The sequence below is a fragment of the Protobothrops mucrosquamatus genome, unplaced genomic scaffold (genome assembly GCF_001527695.2).
Source record: "Protobothrops mucrosquamatus isolate PMUCROS unplaced genomic scaffold, P.Mucros_1.0 scaffold_57, whole genome shotgun sequence".
Lineage (NCBI taxonomy): Eukaryota > Metazoa > Chordata > Lepidosauria > Squamata > Viperidae > Protobothrops > Protobothrops mucrosquamatus.
Window position 1 is genome coordinate 69,431 of NW_015386133.1, and position 16,725 is coordinate 86,155.

Sequence of the window (16,725 nt, forward strand, 5' to 3'; positions counted from 1 at the left end):
TTGTGAGAAACTATTATAGAAATTGGCAACTTCTAGCTACAAAAGAGAACATTGAGAGAAATATGATAGCAGTTTTCAAATATCTAAAAGGCTCTGACATACAAGAAGGGGTAAGCTTCTTCTGTATTGAAACTGAGGGCAGACTAAAGAATGGAAATGAAAAGAAGGGGCTTCCTGGGTGCAGCAGCTTTACGCTATGCTGCTGGAACATTCCTGAGTTGCAGCATATTCTTTCCTCAGTTTTCCTGAGCTCGTGTCACTTTGCAGTAGCTCCCCAACTTGTCCATGACCTGCACAGGGTTTCTCCCACCCCTTGTTACACTCTCATGCTCCTTACTTGGGATTCCTTCCACTTTCCACTTAACTTACACATCTGGAGTTTGCAACCAGGACTGCCAAGACTGCTGTCACTCAGGGATGTGATTGTGTGACATTGCACTTTATGACTGCATTGCTTAGTGATGGAAATTCTGGTCTCAGTTGCAGTCATAAGTCAAGGACTAACTTTATTTCTTGTTCTGTAAGGAACAGTAGAGTAAAACAATTTCTTTTGTGCTGCTTAGTTGCCTTGGGTGAGATGGGTGGCTATATAAATTTGAATATAAATAGTCTTTGATAAGACCACAATTGGGACTAGAATTTTGGTCATGTTGAGGCATTCACATGATGGACCCAATTTTATAACTATTTTATGGTAGTCAATAAGTGAATCACATGGTATAAGTCTGAGTCACATAGTTGTTAAGCAAATCATGTGGTAGTTAAGCGAATCCATGGGCGGTTTTTGCCAGAAACTGACAAAAAATGTTGCAAATTACAGTTTGCAACCAGTGCTACCAATCCTACCTGTAGGTTGGCTGCCAGATGCCCAATATTCAGTTATGTGACTGTAGGAGGGGCAGTGCAACATTTTAAGATGGCTAGAAGTACTTTAGGCTGTAAAGTACCCTTTCTGAGGCTGTTGTAACTCTGAACAGTCATTAAGCAATCAGTTGAAATCGAGGGCTACCTATAAAACCAACTAATGTTGTAGAAGCATACTGCACTCTATGTGGGGCTACCCTTGAAAAGTTTCCAGAAGCTTCAACCGGTTCAATATGGGGCCTCACAATTCAAGGTGTTGGTTATTAGCTATAAAGCCTACATGGCATAGGGCCAGGTTAACTATGAAACTGGCTTCAGCCCGTCACATCAGCCTGTCCTATTCAATCAGGCAGGGAAAGCATGCTACAGATCCCATCACTCAAAGAATTTTGACTGTCAGGGTCTAGGAAGAGGGCCTTTTCTGCCGCTATCCCTTCATTTTGGAGCATCTTGCCCTCAGAGATAAGGAAAGCCCCTAGGCCTAGGCTTTTGGCCTTGCACAAAGGGGTCAAAACCTGGCTGTATAGCCTTGTGTGAAGGATACAGGCCCACACAACCATGGGGCTGATTGGCCCCATGAGAACTTTCACACACACACTTCTATTAACAACTGCCAATGTCCATCTTGGAATTCTCCATCTTTTGTAATTTTACAAAGTTTTATATTTAAAAAAATAATGTTAAATTATTCTGTTTTTAATGCTTAATTTTATTGATTAAATTGTACACTGCTCAGAGTCCCTCTCTGAGGGAGATGGGCAGTTAGGAAGTGTGAAATATAAATACATAAAAAACAGTAAAAATTTAAAACTATTTCTACTCTACCTTGCCATAGCTACAATGGTGCTTCAAAGTTTGTGTGTGTTTTTGAATTTTCAATATCTAAAACTTGATCTGTTCTCCACATAAGTCCTAAAACAAAATAAAGAGAAACCAATTAAACAAATGAGACAAAAACATTATTCTTGTTTATTGAGAAAAATTATTCAAAGCTGCATATTTGTGCATATTTGCTGCATATTTGTGTGTAACAAAATTTTGAATCTTTTACTTTCAGTAACTGGTGTGCCCCCACTGGACAGCAATAACTGCAACTAAAGTTCCCAATAACTGTTGATTAGTCCTGCAAATCTACTTTATTTTATTTTAGCCCATTCTCCTTATAGAACTGCTTCAATACAGGGATGTTAATGGACTTCCTTGCATTAATTGTCCATTTCAAGTCCTTCCATACATTTCTATAGGACAGTGGTGGCGAACCTATGGCACGGGTGCCAGAGGCAGCATTCTGTGGGCACGCGCGTCGTGGCCCCAGTCCTAGGCCTTCAGCTGGGTTTTATAAAACCTTTTCGCTTTAGGCCTCCGCCGCCATGTGCAAAAAGAAAAAAAAAGGTTCAATCAGTCAATTTCAACTTCTCGTGGGAAAACAAAACTTCTTGCAAAGTTGGAATTGATTGATTGACCTTTTTAGTCCCACCCAGTCATGCCCACCCAATTGGCCACACCCAGCCAATGGGCCACACCCACCCGGCACTCGACGATGAATAAGTGGGTTTTGGATTGCAGTTTGGGCACTCAGTCTCTAAAAGGTTCGCCATCACTGCTATAGGATTAAGGCCAGGATTTTGACTTGGCCATTCCAAAATATTAACTTTCTTCTGCTACAACCATTCTTTGTTTGTGTGACTTATGTGTTTTGTGTCATTATCTTGCTGTATCTTGGTTCATTATACCGGAACAATTTTGAATCAAGGTAGCTCAAATTGGCCAACTTAAAGAATATGCAAGATATCTGGGGCCCATTATTTCTATGGAATTGAAATTTATACCGTGATTAGACCAAGTTTATTCCCAAATTTCTGGTCATTGACTATCTCTGTGATCACATGATATAGATACACTTCTAAGATGATGATAGGAATGTCCATCATTGGGGTAAAAAATATGGTCAGCCTAATTATACCACGTGGAAAAAGAGAACAATCATGGTCAAGAGGTTGTTGAGAAGCAGCAAGGAAGGAGGAGGAGAAGAGGACAAGAATCTGATTGGAAAATTTAATTTTCATTCTGGTTGCATCAGACTGCATTAACTTTCTCTCAAAAGATGACTCTAAGGGTCATAGTTTGTCTATAAAGAATAAACCTAAGAAATTAAAACCATTGATAAAAAAGCCAACAGGAATAGCTAACTCAGTTTATCCCAACAGAGTTAATTAAGGTTCCGCATAGTGTTCTGTTTTTACAATTCATCTTTTCTTCTACAGGTAGTCCTTGACTTACAACCATTTATTTAACGGTGATTCAAAGTTACAACACTGAAAAAACTGACTTACATTAGTCCTTGCTCTTACGGCTGTTGAAGCATCCCCATGCTCAAGTGATCAGAATTTGGACTTTTGGCAACTAGCATGTATTTACAGCAGCTGCAGTGTCCTGGGTTCATGTAATCACCATTTGCAGCCTTCCCAGCTGGCTTCCAACAAGCAAAGTTAACGGGGGAAGCTGGATTACTTAACAATCATGTGATTCACTTAACAACTGCAGTGATTTGCTTAACTGTGACTGCTGCTTACCCCAGTAGTCATGTAATCGCATTTTGGGTGATGGCAACTGAGTCACATTTATGACCGATTATGGTATCCTGTGGTCATGTGATCACATATTGCAACATTTGATGCCATTTCCAGCAAAAAAAATCCCATTGGATTAGCTGGATATGATTTATGACCATGAGATTTGCTTATAGACTACTTGATTCACTAATGACTGCAGTGAGTCACCTAACCAGCATTATAAAAGTTATAAACTCAAGTTTGGTCACATGGTTGCTCAACTTACAACTGCAATGATTTACAACCAAAATTCTGGACTCAATTGTGGTCATAAATCAAGGACTTCCTATAAATGTTTTAAGACTTGTAACTTAATGCACATATTTGTATCTCATTCTATAAAAAACACAAACACCTCAGGCCACAAAATGCACCTCTGTTCCTTGCTGGCTTTGTGTAATTATTCTGTCAGCATTACTTGGAGATAAAGAAAAGAAAGACTTGAGGAAAGTTTGGCCTCCTAAAGCAGAAAGTTTGCTTTCTACGACTGCTTGATTTGGTTTTCCTCATGAGGTTTTGCTCCATAATATCATACAATTGTCCTAAAGATAGTTGGGTTAACATTATGATTCTTTGATTTTTAGAATCCATATTTCAAAATTGGAAAAAAGTCACATGGGTCATTGAATCCCATCCCCTATTCAGTGCAGAATCCAAATTAAAACATCCCAGGTAGCTATCTATCCTCAGCTTAAAATTTATCCAACAAACAATGGCCTAGATCTTTGCGTAATTGGTTTCGTTATTGAGCTGTGCTTACCTTTAGGATTATCTGTGACTGGATTTTTTTTTTTTATGAGACCAACCAGATTCTATCTTAGATTTGGAATTAGTTGAAGGAGCTGCTACCACTGAAGCCATATTATGACTTTTCATACTGTTTAAGTGATTTTGGTTTAATTACTACCCCATCTAGAATACATATTCAGTATGCTGAGAATTGTAAACTAACATACTTGAAAGATGCCAGTATTTCATTTAGCTTGCTGCTGTTAGAGCAGGGGTGTCAAATTGCCGGCCCGTCGGCTGGATGCATCACGCAGAAGCCATGCCCACCCCATTGCCGTCAATGGCAGAACTGTCCCGATACGTTGTGCGATGTCACATGATGTCGCGAGTTTGACATGTCTATGTTAGGAAATCCATGCTTTCTTTCTTCATACTTAGGTAATGTACCCAGCTGCCTTGAAGCCTTTCTTTCTTCGATCTCAATGCTCTCTACTCAGGGTAGGAGCTAGCTGGTAATTGAGCCAGTTGTCAGTTTAAAATTACTTTTCTTCTAGTCTGTTCTGATTTAGCTTCTTCTGGAGGAGGTTGTTGGCTGAACTTTGAACTAGAACACTCCTGTTAGAGATGTTGAATCCTCAACAGTTGTTGTGAAAGTCTTGATAAAATGCTACTGCGCTATAAAAGCAGAGGTGCTGAGTAGCTTTAGAGATTATCTTTTAATATTTTATTAAATAATAGTAATAATATATTACGTGTATATGCTATCTGACTCCCAGTGAGTATTTTTATAATAAAAATATATTATTATAAAATGTATATCTTTTTTATAAAATTACCGGTATATTTAAAACATTGCTTACCAAATTTAATGCACCTATCTAATTTAGTTACAAGTCAGTTTAAATGTAAAATAATAAATATGGTCAATTTACATGCAAAATATTAAAAAAAAGCATTTTTTATAATTTTGACAAGGAAATAGAGATAATCCATCCTTCCATCCATATGGCAAGGAATATAAGCTTGTGAGCAGCAACCAGTAAAAACATAGAACCTGGAATAACAGAGTTGGAAGGGGCCTTGGAACTCTTATAGTCCAAGCCCCTGCTCGAGCAGGAGACCCTATACCAAGGGTAGGCAACCTTGGCTCTTTTATNTCCCAGAATTCCTGAGGCAGCATAGTTGAAGTCCATGAGTCATAAAAAAGCCAAGGTTGCCTACCCCTGCCCTATACCATTCTGGAAAATGGTTGTCCAATCTCTTCTTGAAAACCTCCAGTGATGGAGCACCCTCAGTTTCTGGAGACAAGCTTAATTATTTTCACTGTCAGGAAACATCCCCTTTATTCTAAATCGGGTCTCTGATAATCTTCTACCTATTACTTCTTGTCCTGCTCTCAAGTGCTTTGGAGAATAGGTCAACTCTCTTCTCTGTGACAGCCCCTCAAGCATTGGAAGACTGCTATCATGTCACCATATCCAACTTTTTGGATAAAGTATTACCCTATTTTTTTAAAGGCTCAGAACTATAACTGAAAATATACCTACAGTTGATTATGTTCTTATTCTCAGATGAGTCAGATAATAGCTGGAGATCAGGAATGCTTTTGCACTCAGTATCACTTGTTCACCATTTCAATGTCATGTCACCAGTAGTTGCTCTCTTCCTTAGATTAGACCAGGGGTAGGCAACCTTGGCTCTTTTATGACTCATGGACTTCAACTTCCAGAATTCCTGAGCCAGCATGGCTTAGCTTGGAAACCTCTTCCTTTCCCCTCAGCATGGCTGGCTCAGGAGTTCTGGGAGTTGAAGTCCACAAGTCATAAAAGAGCCAAGGCTGCCTACCCCTGGACTAGACATATCTTGTTCCTGCAGCCATTCATCATACAGTTTAGCTTCCATACTCCTTATCCTTGTTGCTTTTCTCTGCACTCTTTCTAGAATCTCAACATCTTTTTTGTATTGTAGTAACTAGAACTGGATCCAGTACTTCAAGTGTGGGCTTGCTTACTAAAGCGGTACTATTATTTCAAGTGATCTTGACACTATCTCTCTGTTGATGCAGCCTAGGATTGCATTGGCTTTTTTGGAGCTGCAGCACACTGCTGGTTCTTATTTAAGTGGTTGTCCGCTAGGACACCAAGATGCTTCTCACAGTCACTACTGTTGAGCCAGATACCACCCGTTTTATACTGTGCATTTGCCTTTTCTTGCCTAAGTGTAAGACCTTTTCTCACCACTGAATTGCATTTTGTTGAATGTTAAAATCCTTCTGCATTTGAACATCTCTTCTATTCTCCCAGCTTGGTGTCATCTGCAAATTTGATGACTTCCTCCCCTATCCCCTTATCTAAATCATTTTTGAAGGTGTTAAAGAATACTGGGCTTAAGACAGAACCTTGTGGTACCCCACTGCATGCTTTCCTCTATGTAGATGTAGTTCCATTAAGAACTACATGTTCAGTGTGGTTGATCAGCCAATTGCTAATCCAACTGGTGATGATACTGTCTATCATTTTTCTATCTTACCAAGAAGCAGACTGTGGTCTTCTTTGTCAAATGCTTATTGAAGTCTAAGTAAACCACTTCCTCAGTATTTCCCTGATCCACTAATTTAATCATTTTGTCAAAAAAAGCAATAAGGTTTGCCTGGCATGATCAGTTTTTAACAAATCCATGTTGACTTCTAGTAATAGCTTTGTTTGTTTTTAGATGCTTGCAAATCTGTTGCTTGATAATCTTTTCCAGGATTTTCCAGGTATTGATGTCAGGTCAATTGGTTTATACTTTTCCGGATCCATTTTTTTCCCTTTTTGAAGATTGGAACCACATCAGCTTTTTTCAAGCCTCTGGAATTTTCCTAGTGCTCCAACAGCTTTGAAAGATTTTGTTCAGTGGTCCCACGATCACGTCTGCCAGCTCTTTCAGAATTCTGGGATGTGATCCATCTAGTCCTGGCAATTTGAACTCGTCTAGAGTGGATAGATGTTCTCTCACCACTTTCTTGCCTATTTTGATTTGTATTCCTGTTCTGTCTTCTATGGTACTGTTTTTGATAGGTTGGACTCTTTTTCCCTTTTGTGTAAAGACGGATGCAAATAATCAATTAAACAGTTCCACTTTCTCCCTGTTACTCATCACCACCTTTCCATCTTCTCCCATTAGTGGCTGATAGTTTCTTTGACATTTTTCTTGTTTTTCACATGTTGAAAGAAACTTTTAAAATTATTTTTGGCATTTCTTCAAATGCCAATTGTGTTTGGTTTAAAGATGATTTCTAGACCTGAAAAGATTGTAGAGTCTTGCCTGTTTCATTTGGCAACATCCTAATTATACAGCTCTGAATTTTGAAATCTATAGAACAGTTAGTTTTGAATAATATTGTCATTCAAAGTGTAGGAGGGGGCACCAAATTTTTTTTTTATATTTTAGGCTTAATGTAGAATTAAGGTACTGTTAGATTCAGTTGCTAAGTAGAAATGAATTTTTCCCAGGGTTCAGAAACAGAGCTCTTGATGATAGGAAGAGGGAATCCAATTGAAATGGTAAAATGCGTGGCTTAGGCAGATATTCTAACTATATCAAAATAATATTACAAAGTAGTAATAAGAAGCCTGTATTTTATTTTTTATATATTTACAGAAGATATCAAACGGAATGGTGTATATAATATTATCCAATTATTTCCTAGGAGAGAGCTATGAGGATGCAGAAGAGAATGCCTCTTTGGATGCTGATGAAGTGACTACTGAAGAGCCATGCCCAGTACAGATAGTTCTCGCTCATGAAGATGACCATAATTTTGAACTGGATGAATCAGCATTGGAGAGAATCTTGCTTCAGGAGCATATAAGAGACCTCAACATAGTAGTAGTTTCTGTTGCTGGTGCATTCCGTAAAGGCAAATCATTTCTCTTGGATTTCATGCTTAGGTATATGTATAACAAGGTGGGTAACTGAACTACTTTGAGAATAATTAACAAAAGTGTATTCCTCTTAAGATTTGTTTTATTGTGTTCCAAATTGTGTAAGGATTTCATATTTCTAAACATTATTGAGGGAATTTGAGGTATATATAATTAACATAGCTAATTAATGTTAATATTAATTAACATTATATTTGGTAACCATATAATAGAACTAAAAAGCGAAACAGTATACGTATGCCAGGAACTATTTGTAACTACCGTGTTTTCAGGAAAATAAGACCTACCCTGAAAATAAGCCCTACTTAAGAGCCTACGCAGCCGTCCAGCCGCCCATTCCGTCTGGTTGCTACACATGAGATGAGGTGGGGAGGGGAGCTGCCCCACGTGCCCCGCACCTGCTTAATTTGCCGCAGGGCACCTGCAGCCAGGCTTCCCATGCCCCAATACCTGTTGTATCTTGCAACGGCTGCACCAACAGCCCCGTCAAGGAGCCTGGCTGCCGCTCCACTTCTTCTGCGGCCGCTTGCTGCTGCTTACGTCCATCATCCCTGGCCTCTGTTTCACCGGCAGATGCTTTCAGAAAAGGCCTCTGGAGCCCAGAATGGAGCTCCAGGACGATGTGCGCATCATCCCCACCATCTCTGTTTCACTGGCAGAGGTGATTATTTGAACTTACAACAGTTCTGAATGAGAGGCTTGAGTTGTGCTTGTGTTTATGTCAATTGTAGTGACCCTGTGGTCATATGATCTCCATTCACAAGCTTTTTTGTTGGTTTCCTATCAGCAAAGTCAATGGAAAAGCAGGCAGGATGTTGTAAATGCAAAGATGCAACTATGTGAATCCTTAATGATCTGCTATGATTTGCTAACAGTCGCAACTGGGAGGGCTGGAATTTCTGTTGTTAAGCTGTAGAGCCACATGACATCGTGTTTTACAGCCACATTACTTAAGGCAGAAACTCAATCCCAATTACTGTTATTAAGTGAGGATTATCTGTAACCTAAATTGTTACTCCCATTAAGACATCTATTAACTTTCAAATAGACTACACTTCCTTTGACTTACCCTATCTCTTCTGAGTGTCATAAAGACTGTGAAGGATATGTTTTTCAGGTTCTTTGCCAATATTATCAGGAAAGAATTAAATTAAAGCAAAGGGGAAATGATGTCAAAAGTCCAAAACTAAATGTACTGTGAAGGACTAAGGTCAATAATGCAGGAGATAGAGGGAGAAGTATGGAGGTGGAAAGATACACAAATAGAGCAAAATCCATTAAAAATTGCATGCATTGCTCAATTTTTAGGCTTTATAAAGCATGTACCCTTTGTATAATAATATTAAAAATGGTTGTCATAATTTTTTTCATAAACAGGACTAAAAATAGAACTAGAATAGTTTGTGAGTTAAGTGTGATAATTTTTAGTCCTCAGAATTATGACCACTTGTAACTAAAATCATGAGCGTGCTTTAACGAGGGGGACTTTAAATCAGTCCCTGAAGCTGCAACCACTGCAGTATCACCATAGTTATATGATTGCAATCTGTGCATTCAGGTACCCAGTTTGTGATTATGGCATAGCAGCTATACTGGACTTAATCCTTACAAATAGAGAAGAAGTGATAGAGGGAATTGAAATTGCTGGAACCTTGGGTGAAAGTCACCACATCATACTGGAATTTAATATACTGCAAACACTAACAATAGAAAACAATCTTAAACTTCAAAAGAGCTGACTTTAATAAACTCAGAGAGAACCTAGGAAAGATCCCATGGATGAAAATCCTAAAGGGGAAAAAAACCCAAGAAGCGTGGGAAACCCTGAAAAATGCGATTATAAAAACCCAGACCAGCACAATACCATTGAGAGAAAAAAACAAGAAATCCAAGAAGAAATCAGCATGGCTGCAGAAAGATTTCTCTGACAAACTGAAAGACAAAAAGGACAAATACAAAAAATGGAACGAGGGGCACATAACTAAGGCTGATTATCAGCAGACAGCCAGGATATGCAAAGATGAAGTCAGGAAAGCAAAGGCTCAGAACGAACAAAGATTTGCAACAGAAATCAAGGATAATAAAAAAGTTTCTTCCAACATATTAACAGCAAGAAAAAAGTCAAGGAAACTAGGTCCACTAAAGAGAGACGATGGCAAGGAAATAAAAGGAACAGAGAGAAAACAGCTGCTTAACTCATATTTTGCATCAGTCTTCACACAAAAAGAAACTGTAGCCCAACATACCAAAAAAACCACTGCAAAAGACATACTAGAAACAAAAATTGAAATAAGCAAGAAAATGGTAAGAGAACACCTACCTGACCTTGACAAATATAAATCACCGGGATCCGACAGATTACATTGCAGAGTTCTGAAAGAGCTGGCAGATGTTATCTCAGAACCATTGCACCACATCTTTCATAAATCCTGGAGCACTGGGGGAAGTATCTGAGGATTGGAAAAGGGCTGATGTGGTTCCCATCTTCAAGAAAGGGAAAAAAAACGGACCCAGGAAACTACAGACCAATCAGTTTAACATCAATACCTGGGAATATCCTAGAAAAGACAATAAAAAAACAGATCTGCAAACAACTAGAAGCAAACAAAGTCATAACCAGTAGCCAGTATGGGTTTGTTAAAAACAGATCGTGCCAAACCAATCTTATTTCATTCTTTGATAAAGTGACTAAACTAGTAGACCAGCAAAATATTGTGAACACAGTATATTTAGATTTCAATAAGGCATTTGATAAAGTAGACTACAACCTACTCCTTGGTAAGCTAGAAAAAGATGGAATAGACAACATCACCACCAGATGGATCTGTAGCTGGCTGGCAAACCGTACTCAACGAGTAGTCCTCAATGGCACTACATCCACATGGAGAGAAGTAAGCAGTGGGGACACAAGGCTCCGTCTTAGGCCCAGTACTCTTCAATATCTTCCTCAATGACTTAGATGAGGGAATTGAAGGGGAACTTGTTAAATTTGCAGATGACACCAAACTGACAGGAGTAGCCAAGACAAACTCAGGATCCAAAAAGATTTAGACAAACTTGAACAATGGGCCCTATTCAACAAAATGAGTTTCAATGTGGACAAAAGCAAAGTTTTACATTTAGAAAAATCAAAGGTAAAGTACAGATTGGGCAAGACCTGGTTTAAAAACAGTAACTGTGAGAGGGACCTTGAAGTCCTAGTGGATGATCACTTGACTATGAGCCAGCAATGTGTAGCAGCAACCAAAAAGGCTAATACAATCCTGGGTTGTATAAAAAGAGGCATAGAATCAAGATCATGTGAAGTAGTAGTACCATTTTATAAAACCCTAGTAAGACCACACCTAGAATACTGCAACCAATTTTGTTCACCATATCACAAAAAAGATGTTGAGAGTTTGGAAAAAGTTCAGAAAAGAGCAACTAAGATGATCAAAGGCCTGGAGACTAAAACATACGAAGAACGGCTGCAGGACTTGGGTTTGGTTAGTCTAAAGAAAGAAGAAATAGGGGAGACATGATAGCAGTATTCCAGTATCTGAGGGGCTGCCACAAGGAAGAGGGGGTCACTTTGTTAACCAGAGCACCAGAGGGAAGGATGAGAAACAATGGTTGGAAATTGATCAAAGAGAGAAGCAACCTGGAATTAAGGAGAAACTTCCTGACAGTGAGGACAATCAACCAGTGGAACAGCTTGCCTCCAGAAATCGTGGGTGCTCCATCACTGGAGATTTTTAAGAAGAGACTAGACAATCACCTGTCTGAGATGGTATAGGTTCTCCTGCTTGAGCAGGGGGCTGGACTAGAAGACCTCCAAGGTCTCTTCCAGCTCTATTCTATTCTCTATATGATTGCCATGTGTGACTTTCCCTGCCGGCTTCGCACAAGCAAAGTCAACAGGGAAGTTGGCAGGCAAGGTTGCAATTATACCTATAAATTGCTGTCACCATGTCTTCTCTCAAGGAGCCCCAATATGGAGTACAAGATCCCATGGATCTCATTCTCTTTAACAACTGGCAATAGCTAGCAACAGCTGCTGACCCAGCCGTACTTGGAAGTGCTGTCCATGGCCTCCACTGGCCCATAGCCTTAGAAGCTGGCCCTCCTGCAGTCATACTGATGTTCATGAGCCATAGAACCTGCCCTTGGCACCCGCATGCATTCTGTAGTGCCAAACTGTACGCCCACACTTAATGACAGCAAAGTCCTGGGTTTGCGACACTGCCATTGCTAAGTGATGCAGCGTGACATTGCGCTTTAATTTGCACCAATTAACAACAGAATTTAGATCCCCATTGCCGTTGTAACACAAGGATTACTTGTTAGTAATGACTCAGGTTTTTCATATTAGTCAAAATTAAGCATACAATATTAATGCATGATTGCCTTGGGCCTCCCACATTATTAAATATATACGTATATGCGTGTGTTCTGTTATAGGAGTCATCTTCTTGGATAGGTGGAAGTAGTGAACCTTTGACTGGCTTTACGTGGAGAGGAGGGTGTGAGAGAGAAACAACTGGCATTCAGATTTGGAGTGAAGTATTCATAATTCCCAAACCTGATGGGACAAAGGTAATCCATTAAGCATCTGACATAATGCTTATTGACTTACTGAACAGAGCAAGCAAAAAGTGAATGCAAAATATTTTGATCCCTCTTCCTGATATGAGTTGATGTGATGTTTTAGATACCTCTGAAATAGATTGTCAGGATTCTCCAGGCATGGAATTTCATGGACTCAGCATGGCTAGATTGCAGACAGAAATAAGTTTTCCATACATGTACAGTCTACCTCCTGCTGTTTGAACTTGGCTGTTCTTTTCCTAGCTATAGCAACAGCAATACTTTTTACATAATGGCCTGAGAATCATTGACTCATCAGTTTCAGCCTTACTGTATACTTGTTTAGTGTTATAACTAATTGTAATGTTAAGAATGTCTAATATTATATGCAGTATAATAGATGGAATTGAACTTTTGAAAATACCCAGTAACATTTACTCTCAGAATGATTTGTTTTTAACTCACTTTTATTATTTTTGTACATAACCCAAGGCAGCAAATATGCCCCTTCCTCCTCCTACTTTCCTTACAACAACCCTGTGAGGTAGGTTTGGTTAAGAGAGAGTGACTGACCCAGTTGGCTTTCATGCCTAAAGTGAAACTAGAGCTCACATTCTTCTGGTTCTGTCCTGCTGCCTTAATCATTAGATAAATAAAGCTGTGTGGTCCATCTCCCCTTCAGAGAAATATATACAGATATACATACTGTATGTTAAATTATGCCATACTTTTGTATACAAGGTTTGACATTATTTCCATCCATCCATAGGAGGAATTTTTTTCTCTTTTTATATAATGTATATCCTATGTGGTATTTTCAGTTACATTGACCACCTAAAGGTAATCAAACCACCTTTGATTAGTTTCCTAGTGAGATGTTATTCTGTGGTGCTCAGAGTCTCAACCAGGAACTGATAATACCTAATAAGGATTAAAGCAATCCAGTACTGCCTCTTGGTGGTCTATATAGCTAGTAATATTTACTAGCATAAACATGCTTCTTATACCCAACCACACCATATAGCATTATGCACATTTTCACTTGTGAGTTTTTTTGCTTCATATTCAAAAAAATGAATACTGAGCTATTTGGTCACTTTTTAAACTTTTGACTGTTAATTAAAGTGGTTGTGAAAGTAAATGTACATTATCTGGTGACTGAATGGAGGGAATCAAAATATAGTGAAACACTGCTTTCAAATTTAAAGTGAAAGAATTGTTAATTCATTCTTTTTTTCTTAAAAAAAAACCTCTGTAGGTTGCTGTATTACTAATGGATACCCAAGGTGCTTTTGATAGTCAATCAACTATCAAAGACTGTGCAACCGTATTTGCTTTAAGCACCATGACAAGTTCAGTCCAGGTAAGTGTGTAGTCATATCAGATGATGGTAGACTTTAAATATTTTCCCTATTTCAAAATACATATGTCACCTGAAAACATAATAGTAAAACCATTTATTGCTTTCTTGTTTTATGTTATTTTGATTATTACAGCATAGAAATATGTTTAATATATAAATCATGTATTATAGAAAGAACCATTATGCTTAATCTTTCGGTTGTATTACAGCTTTCAGACACTTAGAACATTAAGCTTCAAATATAATAATCTGAAGTATGATACAGATTTTAAAAGTTCTTTGTCTAGCTTTGAAAAGCCAATGCAGTGTAGAAGTGGATGATCTTGATTAAAACGGGGAAAACCAGGATACAAATATCCATTCAGTCCATATTTTTAATTTCAGTCTAATATAATTTATATATTTAAAAGGATAAAATAGGATCTGAAGTTCAAATAGTTAATGAATGAGTGGTTAGTAAATGATAATCACCTGTACAGGTTTTTCTGGAATGGAATCTATTAGCAAATGCATGGGCATTGTGTCTATGTATAAATTTAATTTAACTAATTTAACTATTTTGGAATTTAATAAGTCTCTCTGCACAGGTGCATAGGCAGATGGTCCTCACTTAAATGACCACTCATTCAACAACCATATGGACTTACAACAATGAATGAGTGGTACTTAAGACTGGTCCCTTAAGTTGCATCTGTTGCCGTGTCCTACAGTCACCTTTGCAATCTTCCTGTCAGCTTCCCACAAGAAAGTCAGCGGGCAAGCTGGCAGGAAGTCCTCTCTTAATGACCTTTGGTAATTTACTTAGTGATGATAGCCGGAGACTGGCAGAATTGCCATCACTAAGTGGCACATTCACATGACATTGCACTTTAGAGCCACATCACTTTAGTGACAGAAATGCTGGTCTCAAATATCATTATTAACAGGGACTATACTCCAGCTTGGAATCAATTTCTCCCTAATAATATATTGATTATTTATTGATTATTAATAATATATTGATCATTGATTATTAATAATATATTGATCATTGATTATTAATAATATATTGATTAATTTCTCCTTAATAATATATTGATTATTTGAGCGAAGCCTGACTCCTAGTGATTGTATGTACAGATGACCTTCATCTTCAATATCCCTAGTGACAGTTCACAACTATTTCAGGGACTTTGGAAGCACAGTCATTTTTTCTACTACAGTGGATTAATACTCACTTGTAGGCTCTTCATAATAACTACACTGTGTGCTTTCTCCAGATTTCAAGACCTTGGGCTGTATGTGAAAGTTATTAGTTCACTCCAATCTGAAATGTTCACTATTGTCAATAAAATCCATATATATTTATTGCTGGTAGGATATTAAAATGTTCAAGAAGAAAAATAATGTTCTTTACCAGGTTCTCTGGTAATAAAATGAGATACAGTTAGCAAACTAATTTAAAATAAAACCCTGGCTTGCTACTTCTGGGTATTTAAACGTTTTTAAATTGAGCATCTTTACTAGTGACATCCAATGTTAATTACAAGATCTAGTCTAAATGTCGTCTTCCGTTTTATTTTGCTGGGATTTTCTGATTGCTACGGTTGACCAGAAAACTCTGTCATCATAAGCATTCAGCTTTAATTATGTCTACAGTAGTTCTCACTTAACACCCCTAATTGGGACTAGCAATTCCACTGCTAAGTTAAGTAGTGGCTAACATGGGAAATCCTGTGACTGTTTTCCCATTGGAAAAAGACAAAACTAGGCAGTTTCACTCCTTCAGTTTTTGTTTGTCTCCTAACCACTCTCCTGGCTCTTTAGAATGCTGGAGTGCCTGCTTACTGTCTATTGCACATTAAAAGCAATGTTATTATGACAGTAGACTGGGATTGGGAGTTACGAGCATGCTATGCAAGCAAGTTACAGCAATCTTGTGAAATCTCTTCTCCAGTCTCTCCATTCCACTCTACCAGGCAGAGGGGGGGGGGAGGGAAAGTAAAACTTTCCAGACCCTTTCCAGACCATTTTCCAGACCCTTCATCTCCTCTCACAGAGAGATTGAAGAGGGAACACTTTTTTTAGAAAAGTGTTATTAACTTTCAGTTCCAATTAGAGATTGAGGGAACTCTCCACCTAAGATGCTGTTTAGTTTGGTTGGCAAACTATTAAAAATCTAAAAGCAAATCACCTAATGTTTAATTAGGGTTTGGGTCGTATGGTTGTTGCCACTGGGGGATGGAGTGGCTATTTATGGGCTTTTACATTGTGAATTTTTAATATCGTAGCTACCCAGATTCAATATATGTGAATTGGGCAGCCATATAAATTTGTTTAATAAATTAATAAATGTGAAAACTATTATATTTTATAGGTATACAATCTATCACAGAACATCCAAGAAGATGATCTTCAGCATTTGCAAGTAAATATATTCTGATTCTATAGTAACTCCCATTACTAATATTTTAATAAGCTCTTTGCACATGAAAGGTGTCAAGGGTCAAAAACATACTTTGACAACATTTGTGCCTTCATGGGCTCAATTTTGAAAGGTTCCCTATTAAGGGGACTCTTTAGGGAATGCAGGAAGTTGATAGAAGTAAGATGATGGGGCTAAATCCTCTTTAAAAACTTTGTGTACATGATTTTTAATTACTGTTACTTGAAATGCACTTACACC

General features: G+C 38.2%; 1 protein-coding gene across 1 annotated transcript in view; it reads left to right on the top strand.

The window, feature by feature from the left end:
- ATL2 (atlastin GTPase 2) overlaps nucleotides 1-16,725 on the top strand; it is a 41,949-nt gene that overhangs the window by 8,861 nt on the left and 16,363 nt on the right. The window contains exons 2-5 of the mRNA XM_029283391.1: nucleotides 7,897-8,153; nucleotides 12,572-12,706; nucleotides 13,956-14,060; nucleotides 16,417-16,467. Of these exons, the coding sequence (XP_029139224.1) occupies nucleotides 7,897-8,153; nucleotides 12,572-12,706; nucleotides 13,956-14,060; nucleotides 16,417-16,467 (548 nt within the window). The remainder of the gene's footprint in view (nucleotides 1-7,896; nucleotides 8,154-12,571; nucleotides 12,707-13,955; nucleotides 14,061-16,416; nucleotides 16,468-16,725) is intronic.